The sequence below is a fragment of the Pristiophorus japonicus genome, chromosome 14 (genome assembly GCF_044704955.1).
Source record: "Pristiophorus japonicus isolate sPriJap1 chromosome 14, sPriJap1.hap1, whole genome shotgun sequence".
NCBI lineage: Eukaryota > Metazoa > Chordata > Chondrichthyes > Pristiophoridae > Pristiophorus > Pristiophorus japonicus.
Window position 1 is genome coordinate 164,969,228 of NC_091990.1, and position 23,248 is coordinate 164,992,475.

Consider the following 23,248-nt stretch of genomic DNA (forward strand, 5'->3'; position numbering starts at 1 on the left):
ATGCCCTCCATGGTAAAACAGCCCACAGACACTCACCGTCTCGACTCGCACATGGAGAACAGCTACCCAAGGGTAGGTGATGCTCTTGCTATTGTACACCAGCAGGAATCAACACCTTCAGAAAAGGAATGGAAAATAGAAACATAGAAATTTACAGCGCAGAAGGAGGCCATTTCGGCCCATCGTGTCCGTGCCGGCCGTCAAAGAGCATCATGGCCCTTGGTCAACAGCCCTAAAGGTTACATATAAACCTATGAACAATGACGAAATGGCAAATAGCACCCAACACAACCAGTCCGCCTCACACAACTGCGACACCCCTTATACTGAAACATTCTACAATAATCGGCAAAAGAAAATGGTTCTGGGCAAGCATACAATCTGTTTCACTGCCCTTTGGGAGGATTTAAAAATATATACGAGGTGCAAATGCAGTGACACTCAATCACATAGCCATGGCTTTAAAGTAGAGTTTAGACATTTTTATTCAAAAGTCTATGACAGCTTTTCTCTCCCCAGGTAAATAAAATGTGCGTGTGCTATTTGAAATGAATCACGTGGTGTTTAAAGCGAACATGATATCCCACCACACAAGAAATCCAACACTCAGGGACCGGTTTTTGAGCCCAGTGAGCAGTCTGTTGCCAGTTATTAAGTGTAAGGCACAGGTAAACTGCAGAGTTTCTATACAAGCCTGACAGACAAGCATGGGGAAATAAAGCAGTTACTGATCAAATCACATGGATGGGAGATGGCCCTCCCAAAGCAGCAATGGAATGGGGAAACCAGAATCAGTAGATTGTTGCACAGTGAGCATGAGCAGGAAACAGGGTTCATACAAAACAGGCAGCTTTTCTCCGAAAGTGTCCAGTTCGATTTCACTTGGCTCCTCTATGCCTGCTGAGACAAGAGGAAACGATCGCATCGTTCCAGCATGGACTGGAGTAGGGCCCTGCAACACAAGAGCCGGACATAGGAACATAAGAATTAGGAACAGGAGTAGGCCATCGAGCCCCTCGAGCCTGCTCCGCCATTCAACAAGATCATGGCTGATCTGGCCGTGGACTCAGCTCCACTTACCCGCCCGCTCCCCGTAACCCTTAATTCCCTTATTGGTTAAAAATCTATCTATCTTTGACTTGAATACATTCAATGAGCCAGCCTCAACTGCTTCCTTGGGCAGAAAATTCCACAGATTCACAACCCTCTGGGAGAAGAAATTCCTTCTCAACTCGGTTTTAAATTGGCTCCCCCGTATTTTGAGGCTGTGCCCCCTAGTTCTAGTCTCCCCGACCAGTGGAAACAACCTCTCTGCCTCTATCTTGTCTATCCCTTTCATTATTTTAAATGTTTCTATAAGATCACCCCTCATCCTTCTGAACTCCAACGAGTAAAGACCCAGTCTACTCAATCTATCATCATAAGGTAACCCCCTCATCTCCGGAATCAGCCTAGTGAATCGTTTCTGTACCCCCTCCAAAGCTAGTATATCCTTCCTTAAGTAAGGTGACCAAAACTGCACGCAGTACTCCAGGTGCGGCCTCACCAATACCCTGTACAGTTGCAGCAGGACCTCCCTGCTTTTGTACTCCATCCCTCTCACAATGAAGGCCAACATTCCATTCGCCTTCCTGATTATTTGCTGCACCTGCAAACTACCTTTTTGGGATTCATGCACAAGGACCCCCAGGTCCCTCTGCACCGCAGCATGTTGTAATTTCTACCCATTCAAATAATATTCCCTTTTACTGTTTTTTTTTCCCCAAGGTGGATGACCTCACATTTTCCGACATTCTATTCCATCTGCCAAACCTTAGCCCATTCGCTTAACCTATCTAAATCTCTTTGCAGCCTTTCTGTGTCCTCTACACAACCCGCTTTCCCACTAATCTTTGTGCCATCTGCAAATTTTGGTACACTACACTCTGTCCCCTCTTCCAGGTTATCTATGTATATTGTAAACAGTTGTGGTCCCAGCACCGATCCCTGTGGCACACCACTAACCACCGATTTCCAACCCGAAAAGGACCTATTTATCCCGACTCTCTGCTTTCTGTTAGCCAGCCAATTCTCTATCCATGTTAATACATTTCCTCTTACTCCGCGTACCTTTATCTTTTGCAGTAACCTTTTGTGTGGCACTTTATCGAATGCCTTTTGGAAATCTAAATACACCACATCCATCGGTACACCTCTATCCACCATGCTCGTTATATCCTCAAAGAATTTCAGTAAATTAGTTACACATGATTTCCCCTTCATGAATCCATGTTGCGTACGCTTGATTGCACTATTCTTATCTAGATGTCCTAGGACAGTTAATCACATGATCTCTATTTTGCCCACTTTCACTCCTCCTCTCTAAAGCCTGGACAGTGATTGTGTTGTGCAGAATACTCTACTGTGGGGGAATCACAATCTGCTCCTTACCCAACATCCACGGACGTGCAATTTTCCAGCCGGAGTCACTGGACAGTGCTCACAAACAACCTGCGGGGAGACAAACACCCCAAAGCGCTTTACAGAGAGGGAATAGAGCAGATGTGAATTTTATGGAAGAGTTAGGAGAGGTGACCAAAAGTTTGGGTCGAATTGATGGCTTCAAGAAGGCGTTTAAAGGTAAAGGGCACAGAAGGGAGTTCTAGAGAGTGGGAGTGAGACAGCTGAGTGTTCCGGCTACCAATAGTAGAGTGGAGGCAGGGTGAATGCAAAGGAAGCCAGATTCAGAGGATGGCACAGATGAATGAATACGATTGCAGAGACGTGGTGGGAAGAGGCCATACAAGGATCTGCGGATCGGGATTTTAGATTCAATGCATTGGGGAACAAGGATGCAGTTGCAGAATTTTGGATGATTTGCAGTTTACAGAGAATGGAGGTCAGGAGCCCATCACTGAAGGGGGAAAAAAGCCTTGGTGACAAAGATCTGAACAATGGTTCCAGCAACAAGACAATAAGGAAATAAGCAGACTTGGTGATAGATGTGGTATGGGAGTGGAACTTTAGCTCTGAGTCACATCAGATACTGACGTTGTGCATAATCTGACCGAACAGCCAAGGAGGGAGAAGGAATCAGTAACAAGGGTGCAGAGAGTCTGAAAACAATGATTTAGGAAATTCAATTCATCCACAACTTCAGACAAGCAGTATGACAGCATCGAGGGAATCCTGGGAAGTGGCGGGTCTAGGTGTCAAACAGAAGCTGATCCTGTGACATCAACAATCAGCAGTATGTAGAGAATGAGAGGAGGTGGCCAATTATGGATCCCTGGGGCAACTACAAAGCTGACCATGTGGGATGGGATTAGAAGCTAGTTCTCGCAAAGAGGAGCACAGGCATGATGGGCCGAATGGCCTCCTTCTGTGCTCTATGATTCCCTGATTGTTGGAAATACACTGGCAGTGTTGGGACAGATGGGAGTGGAACCACTCACGGGCAGTACCACGGAAGAGAGTTCGTAGTGGTGGTAGTGGAGGGCAGCGTGGTCATGTCAAATGCCATGGCGAGGTCGAGGAGCAATGAAGCACCCGAGCCATAATGACCGAGGATATCATTGGGAACTTTGACCAGGGCTGTTGAATCGTGCAGAAGAGATTTGAACACGGAGTTACGGGATAGTTGAGCAGAGCTGAAAAGTGACGACACATTCGAGACTTTGAGGGGAACGTGAGGTTGGAGATGGGGCAGCAATTGGAGATGATGCATGAGTAGCCCGAACTGACTGCCCTGCCTAGCCCAGAGGTACAAAGGCCAATTGTGTAAACACAACTGCCACCCCAGCGAACATATCACAAACTGGAACCCTGGAACCTTGTGTGAGTACCTGAACCCATTAGGGGAGCTCACCAAATACTTTATAAACAGATGAAAGTAAGCCGGGCTTGGAGCACCCCCTCTCACCTCTGTCTTTTCTCTGCAATTCTGAGAATGTCACACACCCTGACAAATCTCTCCGACATGTTGCCGTTCAGGCCACTCTCCTGTAGCACAGAGAGCGCCCGGTCTGGGCCGATTGTCTTCGCAAGGAGAAGAGCCAGATTCTCAAGGGTGATACTATTTGCCCAATCAGAGTCGCCATTGGCAACATTCTCTCCATTCTGCACAGTGGGACAGCGAGTGATGTCACGGTGATTCCGAACCAGCTTCAGAACAAACTTCCACTCCTCCAGTGTCTCGGGCATCAGACCTAAACAAGAGAGACTTTTATATTTTCCCTCAACTAGTTCAGTTAGTTGATATTGGATAGGACAGTACAACAGGCACACATACATTAATGAATGCTTTGAGCCCGTCTTCACAAAAGAGAGGGGACGATGCAGACATTGTAGTTAAGGAGGAGTGTGAAATATCAGCTGAAATAAACATAGTGAGAGAGGAAGTATTAAGGGGTTTAGCATCTTTGAAAGTGGATAAATCCCCAGGTCCAAATGAAATGTATCCCACGCTGTTAAGAGAAACAAAGGAGGAAATAGCAGAGGCTCCGACCATCTTTTTTCAATCTTCACTGGCTACAGGTGTTGTACTGAAGGACTGCTAATGTTGTACCGTTGTTTAAAAAGGGAGAAAGGGATAGACCGAGTAATTACAGGCCAGTCAGCCGAACCTCGGTGGTGGGAAAATTGTTGGAAAAAATTCTGAGGGACAGAATAAATCATCATTTAGAAAGGCCCGGAGTAATCAAGGACAGTCAGCAAGGATTTGTGAAGGGAAGGTCGTAACTGACTAACTTAACTGATTTATTTGCGCAGTTAACAAAAAGGATTAATGAGGGTAGTGCGGTTAATGTAGTCTACGTGGATTTTAGCGAGGCTTTTGACATGGCAGACTGGTCAGACAAGTAAAAGCCCATGGGATCCAAGGGGAGGTGGCAAGTTGGATCCAAAATTGGCTCAGAGGCAGGAAGCAAAGGGTAAAGATCGACCGATGTTTTTGTGACTGGAAGGCTGTTTCCAGTGGGGTTCCGTAGGGCTCAGTACTTGGTCCCTTGCTTTTTGTGGTGTACATCAATGATTTAGACTTCAATGTAGGGGGCATGATACAAAAATTGGCCGTGGGGTTGATCGTGAGGAAGAAAGCCAAGTTTGTGTCAGATCTGCATCAGCCTAGGAACAGCACCAGCACAACCAAACTACTGGGACATCATCTGGATGTCCCGAATCCTCAATGATTACTTGAGACAGCAGTTTGTTAAAAATTGAAATGCTTTTGGGTAGTTTGAGATACAAATCTAAAAAAAAATAAACAATTTGATGAAACAATGAAATACAAACCATTCTGTCCATCAAGTAGGCTGATATCGTCAAGGTAAACAATGACAGTGAATGCTTCAACTCTGCAATCCAGCTGCAGACAAAGCGCGAGGTAAGCAGGCCAGAACCTGAGAATGTAAAGAAGCCCATGTTAAAACAGCAACTTTTCCACTCAGATACCACACCACCTCCATCTACACTTGGCTTTTCCACTTACTAATCTCACTTTCTCTCTATTACCCAGCCCCTCCATTTCATGGGCCCGAGTTTCCGCCCTCTGTAAGAACGGCGCACCTCCATAAGGTGCAGCGATTTTTTGGAATACAAATGGCGGTGAAAACTTACCTTGTGATTCTGCGAGCTCCTCAGGACGTCTTCGTGCTCAGCGTGGCGCAGAACAAGGGGTCGGGGGTGGAGCCAGGTCCCGGCGCTGAAAACAGTGCTGGGACCTCTGCACGTGCGCGCTAGAGTGTGCGCGCATGTGCAGTAGCTCCTCGCCCCCGAGGCTGCGTAGGAGGGGCCCGAAGCACGCCTGGCCGAATGGGCTCCCAGGGCAAAGATCGGACTCGGGCCTCCCTCCCTCTCGTTCAGCCCCCCCTCCTCTCCCTCCACGTCCTCGGTGGGGCCCGCCCGCCCGGCACCTTGCTGGGGGCGGGTCCCGCGCGAAGTCTTTGGCAGCCCGGCCAGGCATCTGCGTTGACGTCGGCGGGGCACGCTCAGTCTCACCCTCCTCTCCTCTCCCCCCCCCCCTCCTCCTCCTCCTCTCCCCTGCTCTCCTCTCCCTCTCTCTCTCCCTTCCTCCCCCCTCCTCCTCTCCCCCCGCCCCCCTCCTCCTCTTGTCCCCTGCTCTCCTCTCCCTCTCTCTCTCCCTTCCTCCCCCCTCCTCCTCTTGTCCCCTGCTCTCCTCTCTCTCTCCCTTCCTCCCCCCTCCTCCTCTCCTCTCTCCCCCCGCCCCCCTCCTCCTCCCCTCTCTCCCCCCGCCCCCCTCCTCCTCCTCTTCTCCCCTGCTCTCCTCTCCCTCTCTCTCCCTTCCTCCCCCCTCCTCCTCCCCTCTCTCACTTTCTCCTCCCTCCTCTCTCACTCCCTCCTCCTCCTCCACCCTCTCTCCTCCTCCTCCACCCCCACCCCTCGCTGTCAGAAACACAGAGACACTGACAGAGAGAGAGAGAGACCCTGACAAGAGAGAGAGAGAGTGAGACACTGACACTGACAGAGAGAGACACTGACAAAGAGAGAGACACTGACAAAGAGAGAGGAGAGGGAGAGAGACACTGACAGAGAGAGAGAGACATTGACAGAGAGAGAGAGAGAGACACTGACAAAGAGAGAGAGAGAGAGAGACTGACAAAGAGAGAGAGAGAGAGAGAGAGAGACACTGACAAAGAGAGAGAGAGAGAGAGAGAGAGAGACACTGACAAAGAGAGAGAGAGAGAGAGAGACACTGACAAAGAGAGAGAAAGAGAGACACTGGGGGGCCCGGTCCCAGCAGGCAGTTGGAGGGCTCCCGTGCTGCAGTAGGTGAGTAGAAACTTAATTTTTAATTTATTGATTGATTTTTTATTTATTTATTTTATTTTTAATTTATTGATTTATCATTTACTGTTGATGATGGCTCTTTATTTGTAAAAGTGAAGTGTTAAATATTTGTAAACCCCCCTCCCCCCCCAATCTCTCGTTCCCTACGCCTGATTTTCTAAGTGTAGGCAAGGTTTTTCTGAGCGTACAAAAATCTGCACTTACTCCATTCTAAGTTAGTTTGGAGTAAGTTTTCGCTGCCTAAACTTACAAAACAGGCGTAAGTGGCCGGACACGCCCCCTTTTGAAAAAAAAAAAATCTGTTCTACAATGAAACTGTTCTAACTCACTAGAACTGGAACAAACTAAAGGCCGAGAATTGCAATTTCTAAGCTACTCCATTCTAAACTAGTTGCTCCTAAAAAATAGGAGCAACTCAGGCCGAAACTTGAGCCCCATGTTCTTACCTCTATTCATTGCTCACCTCTCCTTACTGATCCCCCCCCCCCTCTGCTTTTCCCAACATGTGCTCCTCCCCTTACTTATCCTGTGACCCAGCCTTTTTACTCCTCCCCATTAACCAGCGATGGTACTCCCCCCCCGTTACTGATTTCTCCCATTTCCACAGCCTCTCTTCTGCTCCTCTCCTAGCTGACCCCACTTCTTTTCTGTTACTCATCATGACACAAATCCTTTTCTCTCCATTACCCAGCCATGCACTTCTCCCTTCTCTTTGTCGCTAGTCATGGCCCACATTGTGGGCACCCCCAACCTGTGAGGGAGCTGGAGCGCCAGGCCTTGGAACATCGTGGCGGAGGTGCGGCGAATGAGGGCACGGGGCCCAGGAGAGGCGAGGGCCCAGGGGCAGCACGGGCCAGCCCACACTGCGATGTGTGTGTGTGCACTAGGTCCGTGCAGCAGAACTGGTCTCCAGTCGTCCTGGTTAATCCTTGTCACTGGATAAAGACCTCGCTCTGTCAAGCCCGTGTGGTGGCTGGTGTGCAACGGTCACCCCACGTTAAAACGATCCACGCACACGCATCTTCCACCCCCTCAATTGGAGTTCAGGACTGGAACATCGGGTGAACTCATGTGGAAGCAAGTCATCCTCGTTCAAGGGACTGCCTATGATGATGAGTCATGTTATTTATCCGTCTTCTCTCCATTACTCACCGACTTTATACCTTTATTTGATTTGATGAGATTTTTCATACTTCAGGAACCGTGTACGATTTAAAATGATGCTGTTAGTGTGAGAAAATACCTCTCTCAATCTGCCGATATCAAGCTTTGGTAAAGCTGCAGCCAATGAGTGACTTTGATGTAACCAATCCAAAATCTCCAAGCCATTAGCCATCTGTTCCCCAATACACTTGAATGACATTTCCTGCATTCATCTCCTCACTGACACAGCAAGATCCAGTTTATTACAGTTAGGATTAACTTCCTTTGTTTAAGAGCGATTGACAGTTTATTTGATTTGCACATGATCCCTACTCACAGGAAGCAGTTAACATTTATTTTTCATATTTCTCACTAATGGTGCTGATTCCCATGGGGGAACAGCTTCGCAGGTACAGACAGCTCTTCAGTACTTCAGCCAATTACTGATTCTTCATGCGAGTCCAGACAGTGAGCGTTGAGCGGCTATTCAACAAATGGGACATCAGAGCTGACATCCACACCCATACTCCAATAGGATAACGACACCAAAAACTTACGGAAATGACGGTCAGGAAAAGACCCACTGGTCTATCAGGAGCAGGAATCCTTTCTAATCCAGGGCAGTCAGGCTAATTATAGCCCCAAAGACCTCTCCAGCAGAGATAAGCCAATTTAGCACATACCGGAGATTGGAACAGGAGCTTTCTGGTCTCTTTGGTTTTGCGCTATACCAGTGACAGTGCAGCAATTCACTTTAAAATTATTTTTCAGCCTTGTACGAACAGAGATGCAGCAACACGGCACTGGCAGGGTTGATGCTAATGGACTTACCCGTAGGATTTACAGATGTCTAACATTTTCTCCTTTGTTGCAAGATCTCCCGGCAGCTGAACGAAGTAACTGATCAGATGAGCATAGCCCCAGGTAAATCGATGTGAGTGAGGCCTGAGAGGTAGAACAGCACCATTTACTGACACTTAAAACACAGTTAGATTAGGTCTCCCATTCTCCTACTCCAATTTCCTCAGCTCAGCCGTGGCTCAGTGGGCAGCACTCTCGCCTCTGAGTCAGAGGTTGTGGGTTCAAGTCCCACTCCAGGGTCTTGAGCACAAAATCTACACTGACACTCCAGTATTAAGGGAGCGCTGCACTGTTGGAGGTCCCACCTTTTGGATGAGGCATTAAACCAAGGCCCCGTCTGCCCTCTCTGGTGGATGTAAAAGATCCCATGGCACTATTTCGAAGAAGAGTAGGGGAGTTATCCCTGGTGTCCTGGCCAATATTTATCCCTCAATCAACATAACAAAGAGACAGATTATCTGGTCATTGTCACATTGCTGTTTGTGGGACCTTGCTGTGCACAAATTGGCTGCCGCGTTTCCCATATTACACAGTGATTGCACTTCAAAAGTAATACATTGGCTGTAAAGGGCTGAGATGCCTGAAGGACCTAGACAGTACTCTATAAATGATATATAAATGTAAGTCTTTCTTTTAAGTGATTTCATCTCCTGCTTGGGTGCTTGACAAATGTGGCTCTGAACAGTCAAAAGATGCAGCAACAAAGTGAATCACGATCTCATCCTCTCTTCCTCTGGGGATACGGAAGTGAAAAGATTGTCAGGAGTGTGACAGAAAAAGAAATTTCTGTCTTTATTTCATTAGAGACAAAGTTTCAAAGTGGAAGATTAGAGATGTTTAAGCTGCTCGGAATGCTGCGTGTTTGGAATCTACCAAAATAAAATTATTTGAATGGATGATGGGCCTGTTTGGAATGCTGATGTATGACGTTGGATAGAGGGGGATGTCATTTCTAGTCACAGTTAGCCATGAAGCCTAGTCTCAACAAAATACATTTAGGAAGCCTTTATTTCAAGCTATTTGTATAAAAACGTAACTTTTTGATTAACAAACCGTATCTGGCAAAGACAATATTCCAAGAAATTACTTCTACATTGAAGAAAAAAGGCACCATTATAAATAATCCTTGTTCTTCACTCTTCTTCTTCCATACACCACACATTCCTACATTATTCCCTACATTACTTCAAAAAGTACTGCATTGGCTATAAAGTGCTTTGAGATGTCCTGAGGTCATGAAAGGCGCTATATAAATGCAGTCTTTCTTTTCTTTCAAGCCTCTTTTATGTAAGGCTGGGTACAGGAACTCAGTATGTTATGGGAGATCATTTCTCTGTGTTTCTAGGAATTAGCTGAAAAGAGTCCAGAATCTCCTGGGCTGATTCCAGATTGATTGTATAAGTATTTTGTGTCTTGCTATATCATTTTGCTTCAATGTTCCTATAGCTGTAAATAAATCAAACCAATTAGTTGCATTGCCATGCAGTACTGTACTGGCAGGTTATTGTTCTAAGCAAACATGAAAACATAAGGGCATTCTATATATTCTCCAGTAAGGGATTTGCTTTAATTTGGGATTAAATTGTTAAACCTAGGCTTTTTTAAACTATTTCCAGCAGAGAATAAAGACTCAGGTTCCAGTTCACAGGAGACTCAGCCAGCTCACTGAAACTGCAGTCCAATAGGGAATAAGGGAATGCTATTGAGAAAAAAAATCCCAATTGTAAAAAATCAGTGACCTTCCGCTTGGCACCAATCTATTGCACAATTGGGCACTTGACAGATTTTTCACAGAGCGGCCATTAACCCTTTACTGTAATTATGCCATGTAGAAGTCATTCATAAAGGGTTATAATGAAACATGACAGGATTTTATGCATTTCATAAATAAGGCAAGTCATTTGTTCCAGCAAATGATGTGTCACCACTCGGAACGTTCATTGCATCAGGATTTTTAAGCAGCACTGCAGAATTTAGGAAGCAAATCAGTCTACATGTGATCAGCACAGATATCTGCAGAATGTGTGGCAGATGTCACAATGTGTCAGATTATTTATTCATAAACCGTGTACATTGTGCTGCAGGGGTTATAACAGGGGGTGCCATATATTGCAGCATGGCATTACAACCAACACAGTGGGCAGGTCAATCTGTCTCTCCCCCTTACCTGGGATTTCCATCAACATCAGTGGTGTCAGTCCTCTGGGGAGCATCGTGAGACACAGCAAGTTGCAGCCACTCCAATTTTCGAGACTTAGGTTGAAGAATGGCCTCTAGCAGATGCAATCTTCTCGCAGGAAACAGAACAGAAAATCTTTAGGTTCAGGGTCACCCAATTCTTTGCAGACACTCCTACATTGCCCCTGCCCTCATTAGTGGCTGAAGACCATTTTCATTATCTTTTTAAAAAACGTTTCCCCCGAATTATGTCCCCATCTCTTTTAAAATCACAAAGTCCTGCTGGAAATCTTGCCCAGGTGGCTATTCTCCACGTGAGAGTCTAGACAGTGGGGGTAATTTTAAGGTAGGATGAAAGTGCGATACAGGCGATATTGGATTAGTCATTCCTTTATACATCTCTCCCGATTTTGATTTCCATTGAGGGCTAACCGATACCAAAGTGACCCTCAGCGAGTGCTGGCAGAAATTTTGACTGTGGACAATGTAGCACAGCTGAGCATGGTCCTGTCCTAACCCAAAATCCACACACGTACACCCGCCAGTGTTGGGGCCACTGCACGAACTCTGACCGATTTTGCCTCTCCCTAACCCACGGGTGCCGAGATCAATTTTAGCACCCTAATGTCACCCCAGATGACACTACCCTGATGCAGCACAGACCAGGAATTGAAGCTGAACTAAGGAATTTCATCAATATCCACGGCTCCCAAGGTGGTTCTTCAGCTTGCTGCAACACATACTAGATTCTTGAGACTTACAGAATAATCAGGAAGGAAAAAGCTGGATTTTTCGCTCATGAAGAATGCATACACGAATGCAAGTTATGGTCTTTTCCGAGACGTGGGATTGTTGCAAAGCGCAAGGGAAACACATGTATAAAGCTTTCAACGATTGAAAGAGTATCATCTGAAGAAACTGGAAGCTATTGGAGTACATGGCAGATACTTTGTCCAAGTGTGTTTTTCTCTGTGTGACTAGCGTGGGTACGAATACACAGAATAAGAAAGTAGTGCCAAAGACTAACCTCTGATCTTCCGGCTTGGATTTGACCAGGTTGTCGACGTATGCCAAGAAGTGAGCAGGTTGTTTGTCACACAACTCCTTGATGTCGGACGGGAGAATGTGGGGATGGAACTGGACAAGGGACCTCAATGCAATTTCACCAAATTTCTCGTACATTCTGCAGAAATCACACACACAGTTCAACAGGAAGGCGAGGCCATCAACAACAGTCTGAGACATTGCTTTCAGAGGACCACAATCCCAATCAGGGTCCCACTGAAGGGCCAATCTCAAAATTGCTGCAACATATATCAGAAAGTGGGCCTGTGATTGCACAAACAGTAAGCCCCATTTCAATCATGCCACTTCCGTGCAAGAAAAGAGGAATTAACGATACAACTAACAGTTTTATTAAATCATTCTATTTTAAGTGGGCCACTTCCTGGAGTTAAGAAGAATGAGAGGGGATCTCATAGAAACATAAAATTCTGATGGGATTGGACAGGTTAGATGCAGGAAGAATGTTCCCAATGTTGGGGAAGTCCAGAACCAGGAGTCACAGTCTAAAGATAAGGGGTAAGCCATTTGCCATCTAGGACCAAGATGAGGAGAAACATCTTCACTCAGAGAATTGTGAACCTGTGGGATTCTCTACCACAGAAAGTTGTTGAGGCCAGTTCGTTAGATATATTCAAAAGGGAGTTAGATGTGGCCCTTACGGCTAAAGGGATCAAGGGGTATGGAGAGAAAGCAGGAATGGGATACTGAAGTTGCATGATCAGCCATGATCATATTGAATGGTGGTGCAGGCTCGAAGGGCCGAATGGCCTACTCCTGCACCTATTTTCTATGTTTCTATGAAGCTGACTCTTAATAGGATTCACTGCTTTCTCTCCATACCCCTTGATCCCCTTAGCCGTAAGGGCCATATCTAACTCCCTCTTGAATATATCCAATGAACTGGCATCAACAACTCTCTGCGGCAGGGAATTCCACAGGTTAACAATTCTCTGAGTGAAGAAGTTTCTCCTCATCTCAGTCCTAAATGGCTTACCCCTTATCCTTACACTATGTCCCCTGGTTCTGGACTTCCCCAACATCGGGAACAATCTACCCGCATCTAACCTGTCCCGTCCCGTCAGAATCTTGTATGTTTCTATGAGATCCCCTCTCATCCTTCTAAACTCCAATGGATAAAGGTCCAGTTGATCCAGTCTCTCCTCATATGTCAGTCCAGCCATCCCAGGAATCAGTCTGGTGAACCTTCGCTGCACTCCCTCAATAGCAAGAACGTCCTTCCTCAGATTAGGAGACCAAAACTGAACACAATAATTCCAGGTGAGGCCTCACCAAGGCCCTGTACAACTGCAGTAAGACCTCCCTGCTCCTATACTCAAATCCCCTAGCTATGAAGGCCAACATACCATTTGCCTTCTTCACCGCCTGCTGTACCTGTATGTCAACTTTCAATGACTGATGAACCATGACACCCAGGTCTCGTTGCACCTCCCCTTTTCCTAATCTGCCACCATTCAGATAATATTCTGTCTTCGCGTTTTTGCCCCCAAAGTGGATAACCTCACATTTATCCACATTATACTGCATCTGCCTTGCATTTGTCCACTCACCTAACCTGTCCAAGTCACCCTGCAGCCGCTTAGCGTCCTCCTCACAGCTCACACCGCCACCCAGTTTAGTGTCATCTGCAAACTTGGAGATATTACACTCAATTCCTTCATCTAAATCGTTAATGTATATTGTAAAGAGCTGGGGTCCCAGCACTGAGCCCTGCGGCACCTCACTAGTCACTGTCTGCCATTCTGAAAAGGACCCATTTATCCCGACTCTCTGCTTCCTGTCTGCCAACCAGTTCTCTATCCACGTCAGTACATTACCCCCAATACCATGTGCTTTGATTTTGCACACCAATCTCTTGTGTGGGACTTTGTCAAAAGCCTTTTGAATGTCCAAATACACCACATCCACTGGTTCTCCCTTGTCCACTCTACTAGTTACATCCTCAAAAAATTCCAGAAGATTTGTTAAGCATGATTTTCCCTTCATAAATCCATGCTGACTTGGACCGATCCTGTCACTGCTTTCCAAATGCGCTGCTATTTCATCCTTAACGATTGATTCCAACATTTTCCCCACTACTGATGTCAAGCTAACCGGTCTATAATTACCCATTTTCTCTCTCCCTCCCTTTTTAAAAAGTGGTGTTACATTAGATACCCTCCAGTCCAAAGGAACTGATCCAGAATCAATAAACTGTTGGAAAATGATCACCAATGCATCCACAATTTCTAGGGCCACTTCCTTAAGTACTCTGGTATGCAGACTATCAGGCCTCAGGGATTTATCGGCCTTCAATCCCATCAATTTCCCGAACACAATTACCCGCCTAATAAGGATATCCTTCAGTTCCTCCTTCTCACTAGACCCTCGGTCCCCTAGTATTTCTGGAAGGTTATTTGTGTCTTCCTTCGTGAAGACAGAACCAAAGTGTTTGTTCAATTGGTCTGCCATTTCTTTGTTCCCCATTATAAAATCAGTCAAGTGCTGAAAGAGGGAAGTAGGAGGCAATGGAGGTGGGAAAGACTGGGCCAGTCTAACACTCTCACCATGCAGGGGGAGCTGGAGCAGAGTAATATTCCCACATTGCAGCAAGGCTGATTAATAGAAAACGTGTGCAGGCTTACCTGGCTGCATGGGCCAGTAGAAAAGAACTCCCTGACTGCTTCTCATCACCCAGTAACTTCAACACTTTTCGCAGATCCCCGTCCTTAATGGTATTGGTGATTGGGTCCGACTGCGTTATCTCTGAAACAGATATCAATCAAATCAGAGTCAAGACAGGCTTAGAGTTTGCCTCAGCACCAGTCACCGCACCAACATCAAACTGCCACATCCCTCGCCGCCATCAGTCACAACCAGCCAGCTCCAATCGCAGTCCCAGCCCTGGGTCACTCCAGTCATAGTCTGGGTCCCAGGCAGCTCCATGCAGCCCTGTACCCCTCGTCACCAGTCACAGTGCAAGTGCTCCTTCCACCAGCACCACAGGGAGGACAGACGCACCAACGTTAGCGTCCTCAACCAGGCCAACATCCCCAGCAGTGAAGCACTGACCACAGTTGATCAGCTCCGCTGGGCGGGCCACATTGTCCGCGTACCAGACACGAGGCTCCCAAAGCAAGTGCTCTACTCGAAACTCCTTCACAGCAAACAAGCCAAAGGTGGGCAGCGGAAACGTTACAAGGTCATCCTCAAAGCCTCCCTGATAAAGTGCAACATCCCCACTGACACCTGGGAGTTCCTGGCCAAAGACCGCCCTAAGTGGAGGAAGTGCATCCGGGAGGGCGTTGAGCACCTCGAGTCTCATCGCCGAGAGCATGCAGAAACCAAGCGCAGGCAGCGGAAGGAGTGTGCGGCAAACCAGACTCCCCACCCACCCTTTCCCTCAACCACCGTCTGTCCCACCTGTGACAGAGACTGTAATTCCCGTATTGAACTGTTTTTTAGGACTCATTTTTAGAATGGAAGCAAGTCTTCCTCGATTCCGAGGGACTGCCGATGATGATGATATGATGTTACAATGCCAGCCAGCCCCACTGCAACCGGCATCACAACTACAAATGAGTCTATCATCATCAGTTGTGATTCTGGACATCCATACGTGTAATCAATGCTGACACACTGCAGTCCACAACCCCAAGGCAGACTGTTCAGACTACACTTCAGCCAATTGTATCTACTATTGTTTCTATTGCTGCCTTTTTCCTCTCTATGGTGGGGATCAGTGTAATCCTGTCTTCATTTAATATCTGCACACAAACATTTCCATCACTGGTCGCGGAACAGCCACCAGGAGCAGGAACCTCGACTGATTTTCTTCACCCGGACCAAAGTCAACTGTAGCACCAGCTGAAAGCAGCTAACGTAACATGCAAACGCATTTCCAACAACGGTTGAGCCCAGGACCCTCCTGGTCTATAAAGCTCAACTATTCACTGGATAAGCTTGCCAAGACGCAGCTGGTATTTTTAACCAAAATAACTCGAGGAGGGTCACTGGAAGTCAGTGTAGGGGCAAAGACAGTACATGCCTTTGATCCTCAACAAGTCTAGATCACAACCGGGTCGGGAGGTAGCAAGTGGAAGATTGGTGCTGCTCTAATCAGTGGTGGCGAGGAGAAGCGTTTTATGTCAAATACAAAGGAATTATTGATCTAGTCTGCTCTCCTATGGTCTGTACGATCATAGATCAATAAATGGCAGGTGGCACACGGCAAGGAAGAGTGTGTGAGTGAGAGCGACAGCACTGCAGAATGGAGGGGACAGGTATGAAATCAGTGCGTACAGAGCAGCAGTTTGCGGTTACCTTGTAATCCCTGGATGAATGTCTGCCACACCAGAGGAGTGGCCCAGTTGCGAGCTGTGATGCTGCGCTTTACTCGCATTAAGTCTAACAGGAAGAAATAATTTCGCATATACAGACAGGCCCGAGTCGCACTGCCATCTACAGGCAATTCTGCTGCTGTGGATACATCCTCAGTCACACTTTCAAATATTTCCAGCTCAAAACACAAAGTGCTCAGTTCCATCATGTCTTTGAAGAGATCTGGCGGTATGCTGCAGAAAGGGACGGTCACAAAGGGCAATAACTCAACTGAAACCGGCTCAGCATCTACCAATGGGTCCTTGAAAGTGGCTCCCTCCTCCAACATTTCTTCTCCAGGGCTTAGGACTGGCTCCTCCTCCTGCTGCTGATGGGCAAATGATGCAGAACCTTCCTTCTGCTCTTCATTGTCAATCGAGTCCGAATCCACCTCTTGTTCTCGATGGCTGGGCTGTTTCTCCTCTTCTCGACAACAAAGTGGCGTTGGCCCCTCCTCCCCCTCGCCATGAAAGAATGCTGCTGGTTCCTCCTCAGCCTCTCGATGGCCGAATGCTGCTAACCCCTCCCTATCCTCTCCCCCTTGATGACGGAGTATTACTGGCTCCTCGGACTCTCGATGGTCGAATGCAGCTAACCCCTCCCTATCCTCTCCCCCTTGACGACGGAATATTGCTGATCCCTCTGACTCTCGATGGTCAAATGTTGCCGACTGCTTCCCCACTCGATGGCCGAATGCCGCCGCGTCCTCCTTTGAGGTGCCAGCGTTGTTCACAGTGTGAGTTTTCTTCTTAAATTGAAATGTTTTTTCCAAATGGGGGAGCCAGCATCGGAGTGCTTCCATCAGGAGGGGCGTCTCGAACAAAACAAGAGGATCCTGCAGTTTAACTCTGTAAAACAAAAAGGAATATCGTCAACAACAACGACATGGACTTATATAGCGCCTTTAACATAGTACAACGTCCCAAGGTGCTTCATAGGAGTGTTATAAAACAAAATTTGAAAGCTTAGCTACACAACAAAAATTAGGGCAGATGACCAAAAGCTTGGTCAGAGGTAGGTTTAAAGGAGCATCTTAAAGGAGGAGAGAGAGGTAGAGAGGCGGAGAGGTTTAGGGAGGGAATTCCAGAGCTAAGGGCCCAGGCAACAGAAGGCACGGCCACCAATGGTGAACAATTATAATCAGGAATGTTCAAGAGGTCAGAATTAGATGCACGCAGATATCTCGGGGGGGTTGTGGGGCTGGAGGAGATTACAGAGATAGGGAGGGGCGAGGCCATGGAGGGATTTGAAAACAAGGATGAGAATTTTAAAATCGAGGCGTGGCTGAACCGGGAGCCAATGTCGGTCAGCGAGCACAGGGGGTGATGGGTGAGCGGGACTTGTTGCGAGTTAGGGTACGGGCAGCCAAGTTTTGGATCACCTCTAGATTACCTAGGGTAGAATGTGGGAGGCCAGCCTATTGCGTTGGAAGTGTCAAGAGTAGCGGTAACAAAGGCATGGATGAGGGTTTCAGCAGCGAATGAGCTGAGGCAAGGGTGGAGACGGGCGATGTTACGGAGGGGGAAATAGAAAGTTTTAGTTATGGCGCAGATGTGTGGTTGGAAGCTCAGTTCAGGGTCAAAAATGACACCAAGGCTGCAAACAGTGTGGTTCAGCCTCAGACAGATGCTGGGGATGGAGTCGGTGGCTGGGGAACGATGACGATGGCTTTGCTCTTCCCAATATTTAATTGGAGGACATTTCTGCTCATTCAGTACTGGGCGTTGGACAAGCAGTCTGACAATTCATAAACTGGTCATAGCCAGCTCGCTTCAGTCACAGATACAAATATTACTGATCCAAATGGTTACTTACACATTAATTAAATTACATTTGAAACATAAAGTTGGCACTTAATTCTTAATCAATCAGATTCATATTAATCTACTACATTTAATATAGTTTAGTGCTAATCAATATAGAACATAAAGACTCCGGTTCAAATAGTGGTCTGTGGCAAATTAACTGACCTCAGTCACAGCAGCAGTATCTTTGGGCTAGAGCTGGGGGCGGTGGGTTGGGGGGAGAGAGGGAGGGGGTTAGGAAAAGAGAGAGAAAAGAAGGGGGTATATCAGTCAAGGTTCCCACTCCAGATCGCCATCCTGTGACTCGTGTTAGAATGTGCATCCTTATGTACATCAGGCGAGGGCTAAATCAGCTGCAGCCGCGATGTCCCCCATAGATGATGTCTGATGATGCTCCCTGTCTAAGTTAACACACAAGAAAAGGCACTTGGCCGAAGTATCATCCATGGAACTGTACACCAGTAAGTCAGGGCCTACTGGAGAGAAAATTGTAATGGAAAATAAACAGTACCACGGTAATTCATGCACACTGCTCAGGCACTCAATGTGCTGCATCATATCTTACCTGATCATGGTGAATGGGGCAGTGTAGAGGGGGGTTTACCATTCTTCTAACGTTGCTCACTCTGTCCTGGGATTGACTGATGGGGCAGTGTAGAGGGGGGTTTACCCTGCTTCCAACAGTGCTCAATCAGTCCTGCGAGTGATTTACAGAGCAGTGCAGACTTTCCACACAACCTGCGCTTCAACTTACTTGAGCGTACTTGATACTGGCAATGGGTGCCCAAAACGCAAAGTGTTTCATTCCTCAGCACTCACTGACATGTAACATTCACAGAAAAATCAATGAGAGCGCCTGGTTCACACTCACACAGCCTCTGCTGTAGCCAATCGCAGCTCCTGAAGTTTGTCCTCTTCCTGTGCCTTGATCCCAATGCTCAACCTGAGCAGATCAGACAGCAAATAAATGTTAGTATAAACATCCCTCATCGCATTCATAGAAACATAGAAAATAGGTGCAGGAGCAGGCCATTCGGCCCTTCGAGCCTGCACCACCATTCAATGAGTTCATGGCTGAACATGCAACTTCAGTACCCCATTCCTGCTTTCTCTCCATACCCCTTGATCCCCCTAGTAGTAAGGACTACATCTAACTCCTTTTTGAATATATTTTATGAATTGGCCTCAACAACTTTCTGTGGTAGAGAATTCCACAGGTTCACCACTCTCTGGGTGAAGAAGTTTCTCCTCATCTCGGTCCTAAATGGCTTACCCCTTATCCTTAGACTGTGACCCCTGGTTCTGGACTTCCCCAACATCGGGAACATTCTTCCTGCATCTAACCTGTCTAAACCCGTCAGAATTTTATATGTTTCTATGAGATCCCCTCTCATTCTTCTGAACTCCAGTGAATACAAGCCCAGTTGATCCAGTTTTTCTTGATATGTCAGTCATGCCATCCCGGGAATCAGTCTGGTGAACCTTCGCTGCACTCCCTCAATAGCAAGAATGTCCTTCCTCAAGTTAGGAGACCAAAACTGTACACAATACTCCAGGTGTGGCATCACCAAGGCCCTGTACAACTGTAGTAACATCTCCCTGCCCCTGTACTCAAATCCCCTCGCTATGAAGGCCAACATGCCATTTGCTTTCTTAACCGCCTGCTGTACCTGCATGCCAACTTTCAATGATTGATGTACGATGACACCCAAGTCTCGTTGCACCTCCCCTTTTCCTAATCTGTCACCATTCAGATAATAGTCTGTCTCTCCGTTTTTACCACCAAAGTGGATAACCTCACATTTATCCACATTATACTTCATCTGCCATGCATTTGCCCACTCACCTAACCTATCCAAGTCACTCTGCAGCCTCATAGCATCCTCCTCGCAGCTCACACTGCCACCCAACTTTGTGTCATCCGCAAATTTGGAGATACTACATTTAATCCCCTTGTCTAAATCATTAATGTACAATGTAAACAGCTGGGGCCCCAGCACAGAACCTTGCGGTACCCCACTAGTCACTGCCTGCCATTCTGAAAAGTACCCGTTTACTCCTACTCTTTGCTTCCTGTCTGACAACCAGTTCTCAATCCACGTCAGCACACTACCCCCAATCCCATGTGCTTTAACTTTGCACATTAATCGCTTGTGTGGGACCTTGTCGAAAGCCTTCTGAAAGTCCAAATACACCACATCAACTAGTTCTCCCTTGTCCACTCTACTGGAAACATCCTCAAAAAATTCCAGAAGATTTGTCAAGCATGATTTCCCTTTCACAAATCCATGCTGGCTTGGACCTATCATGTCACCTCTTTCCAAATGCACTGCTATGACATCCTTAATAATTGATTCCATCATTTTACCCACTACCGATGTCAGGCTGACCGGTCTATAATTCCCTGTTTTCTCTCTCCCTCCTTTTTTAAAAAGTGGGGTCACATTGGCTACCCTCCACTCCATAGGAACTGATCCAGAGTCTATGGAATGTTCGAAAATGACTGTCAATGCATCCGCTATTTCCAAGGCCATCTCCTTAAGCACTCTGGGATGCAGTCCATCAGGCCCTGGAGATTTATCAGCCTTCAATCCCATCAATTTCCCCAACACAATTTCCCGACTAATAAGGATTTCCCTCAGTTCCTCCTTCTTACTAGACCCTCTGACCCCTTTCATATCCGGAAGGTTGTTTGTGTCCTCCTTAGTGAATACTGAACCAAAGTACTTGTTCAATTGGTCTGCCATTTCTTTGTTCCCAGTTATGACTTCCCCTGATTCTGACTGCAGGGAACCTACGTTTGTCTTTACATATGTATAGAAGCTTTTGCAGTCCGTCTTAATGTTCCCTGCAAGCTTCCTCTCGTACTCTATTTTCCCTGCCCTAATCAAACCCTTTGTCCTCCTCTGCTGAGTTCTAAATTTCTCCCAGTCCCCGGGTTCGCTGCTATTTCTGGCCAATTTGTATGCCACTTCCTTGGCTTTAATACTTGATTTCCCTTCATCTCGGTCCTAAATGGCTTACCCCTTATCCTTAGACTGTGACCCCTGGTTCTGGACTTCCCCAACATCAGACATTTACACTTTGGGCCTTGCCCTAATCCTGCAATCCCCACCTCTGGCTCATGGGTTTCTTTCAACAATTACCTTAAATTTAAATATATTTTACAAACTATTACAACAAACTTGTGTTTCCTGGGCTTTGCGAACAGCATTCAGGATCATGGACAGATCTGTAGCTACAAAGGGTGGTAGGTAGCTGCAGAGGGTCACATAGATAAAAGAGATGATGGAGGCCCATTTCCTGATGGCCTTGTGGGTAAAGGACCACCTACTGTTGTACTAACCAGCAGCGACCTGTGCTGAATTAGCTGATCATAAACAGCCTCCTTTGTCTTGCGGTGGACAGGAAATTAAATCAGTCATAATTCCTGCTAATGATAGCCATCGGTGACCCATGCTGGAAAGAGATTGCGTGGGGCCATTGGGTGAGTACCACATCAGGCTTACCTCTGATGTTTCTAATGGAAAGAATATCCTGCCAATACTAATGGTCTACACCCACTCACGCTGTCCAGGGGCCGCCACTCGCCGCTCCTTTTATGGCCCCGACCTGCCGCTAATGGTCTCTCATAGGTTGGGGCCGCGTACCACTTCAAGTTACAGCGCGAGCTGGTGCAGGAGGGCAACGGCAACGAAGAGGGACGTCATCAAGGTCCAGGTCAGTGATTGGATGTGGAATTACTCTGAACATAACAAGGTCCTCATTAAAACATCTGTGAACTCATTGAACTCATCCCTTTTTGGCGTGGAAGCAAGTCATCCTCGATTCGAGGGACTGCCTATGACGATGATGATACCTACACATGAAGAATGACCACTGGAAAGTGGCCAAGCTGGAAATGTGCTCCAGTAAGGAACCAGCACCTTCAGTTGAGGACGAGTAAAGAAAAATGATGTTAGGATAGAAATCCTGACTTGTAGTTAAACCGCAGCCAGGATTGGTGTCCCGTGTGTTTGAGACCGAGAGCTAGGGAAGAATAATACCTTTGTGGCCAAACGGGTCCAAGAGGGAAAGGTTCTGGTTTCAGATCAATATTGGCGAACAATTTTCTAGAAACATAGAAATTTACAGCGAGGAGGAGGCCATTTCGGCCCATCGTGTCTGCACCGGCCGACAAAGAGCCGCACGGCCCTTGGTCAGCAGCCCTGAAGGTTACATATGAACCTATGGACAATGACGGAAAGGCAAAGAGCACCCAGCCCAACCAGTCCGCCTCACACAACTGCGACACCCCTTATACTGAAACATTCTACACTCCACCCCAACCGGAGCCATGTGATCTCCCGGGAGAGGCAAAAACCAGATAAAAACCCAGGCCAATTTAGGGAGAAAAAATCTGGAAAAATTCCTCTCTGACCCATCCAGGCGATCGACATTAGTCCAGGAGATCACCCTGGCCCGTATTCGATTCCCTGCTAAAGCTCTCATAAGAAAATGGATTCCCTTACCCGTGCTCCGGATCTGGTGAACATGCCGCTGGAGTGACCAGAACCTCACCCTGCGCCTCGCCATCTTTTATTTCCGGTTTGAATCGGAAGTCAGAGCTGGGATGAAGCGTGCCGATAGTTTCTTTTGTTTTCCTGACAAAACTGGAGACACTGTAAAACAGGTCAAAGGGTTCACGAGACAAACTTACAAGGTGTTGCTTCTTCAGAGACGCAAGGCCGAAAACGGATGGCCCATACCTCGACACAGGCATGCAAATCACAAGGTGCCCTCCTCAGTCTCTCACTCACTCATTGGAACCTCACCAACAAATAGGCACATGGCAGGTACCCAGTCGCAAAGGAATATCCACATGCTGTGCCCATTCCAACAGGATGTCACCACAAGTCTCAGAGACTCAAAGTCCCATGCTCTAACACACAGGACAGCCCGACGTGTTTATACCTGGACGGAACGCTTACTGTACGAGCTCGCACAGCAACGATCACAAGATAGGTTTGGTTGAAGAAGGTTGTTCGGCCCAT

General features: G+C 47.0%; 1 protein-coding gene across 2 annotated transcripts in view; it reads right to left on the reverse strand.

Annotated features, from left to right (window-relative positions):
* Positions 1–467: 467 nt before the first annotated feature.
* hps5 (HPS5 biogenesis of lysosomal organelles complex 2 subunit 2) overlaps positions 468–23,248 on the reverse strand; it is a 56,897-nt gene continuing 34,116 nt past the window's right edge. For both annotated transcript variants that reach the window (XM_070899783.1, XM_070899782.1), the window contains exons 14-23: positions 22,727–22,876; positions 19,087–19,158; positions 16,354–17,258; positions 14,676–14,796; positions 11,996–12,151; positions 10,958–11,077; positions 8,761–8,874; positions 5,272–5,378; positions 3,902–4,187; positions 468–952 (exon numbers count right to left, since the gene is read on the reverse strand). In XM_070899783.1, coding sequence (XP_070755884.1) covers positions 892–952; positions 3,902–4,187; positions 5,272–5,378; positions 8,761–8,874; positions 10,958–11,077; positions 11,996–12,151; positions 14,676–14,796; positions 16,354–17,258; positions 19,087–19,158; positions 22,727–22,876 — 2,092 coding nt within the window. In that variant the 3' untranslated portion in view covers positions 468–891. The remainder of the gene's footprint in view (positions 953–3,901; positions 4,188–5,271; positions 5,379–8,760; positions 8,875–10,957; positions 11,078–11,995; positions 12,152–14,675; positions 14,797–16,353; positions 17,259–19,086; positions 19,159–22,726; positions 22,877–23,248) is intronic.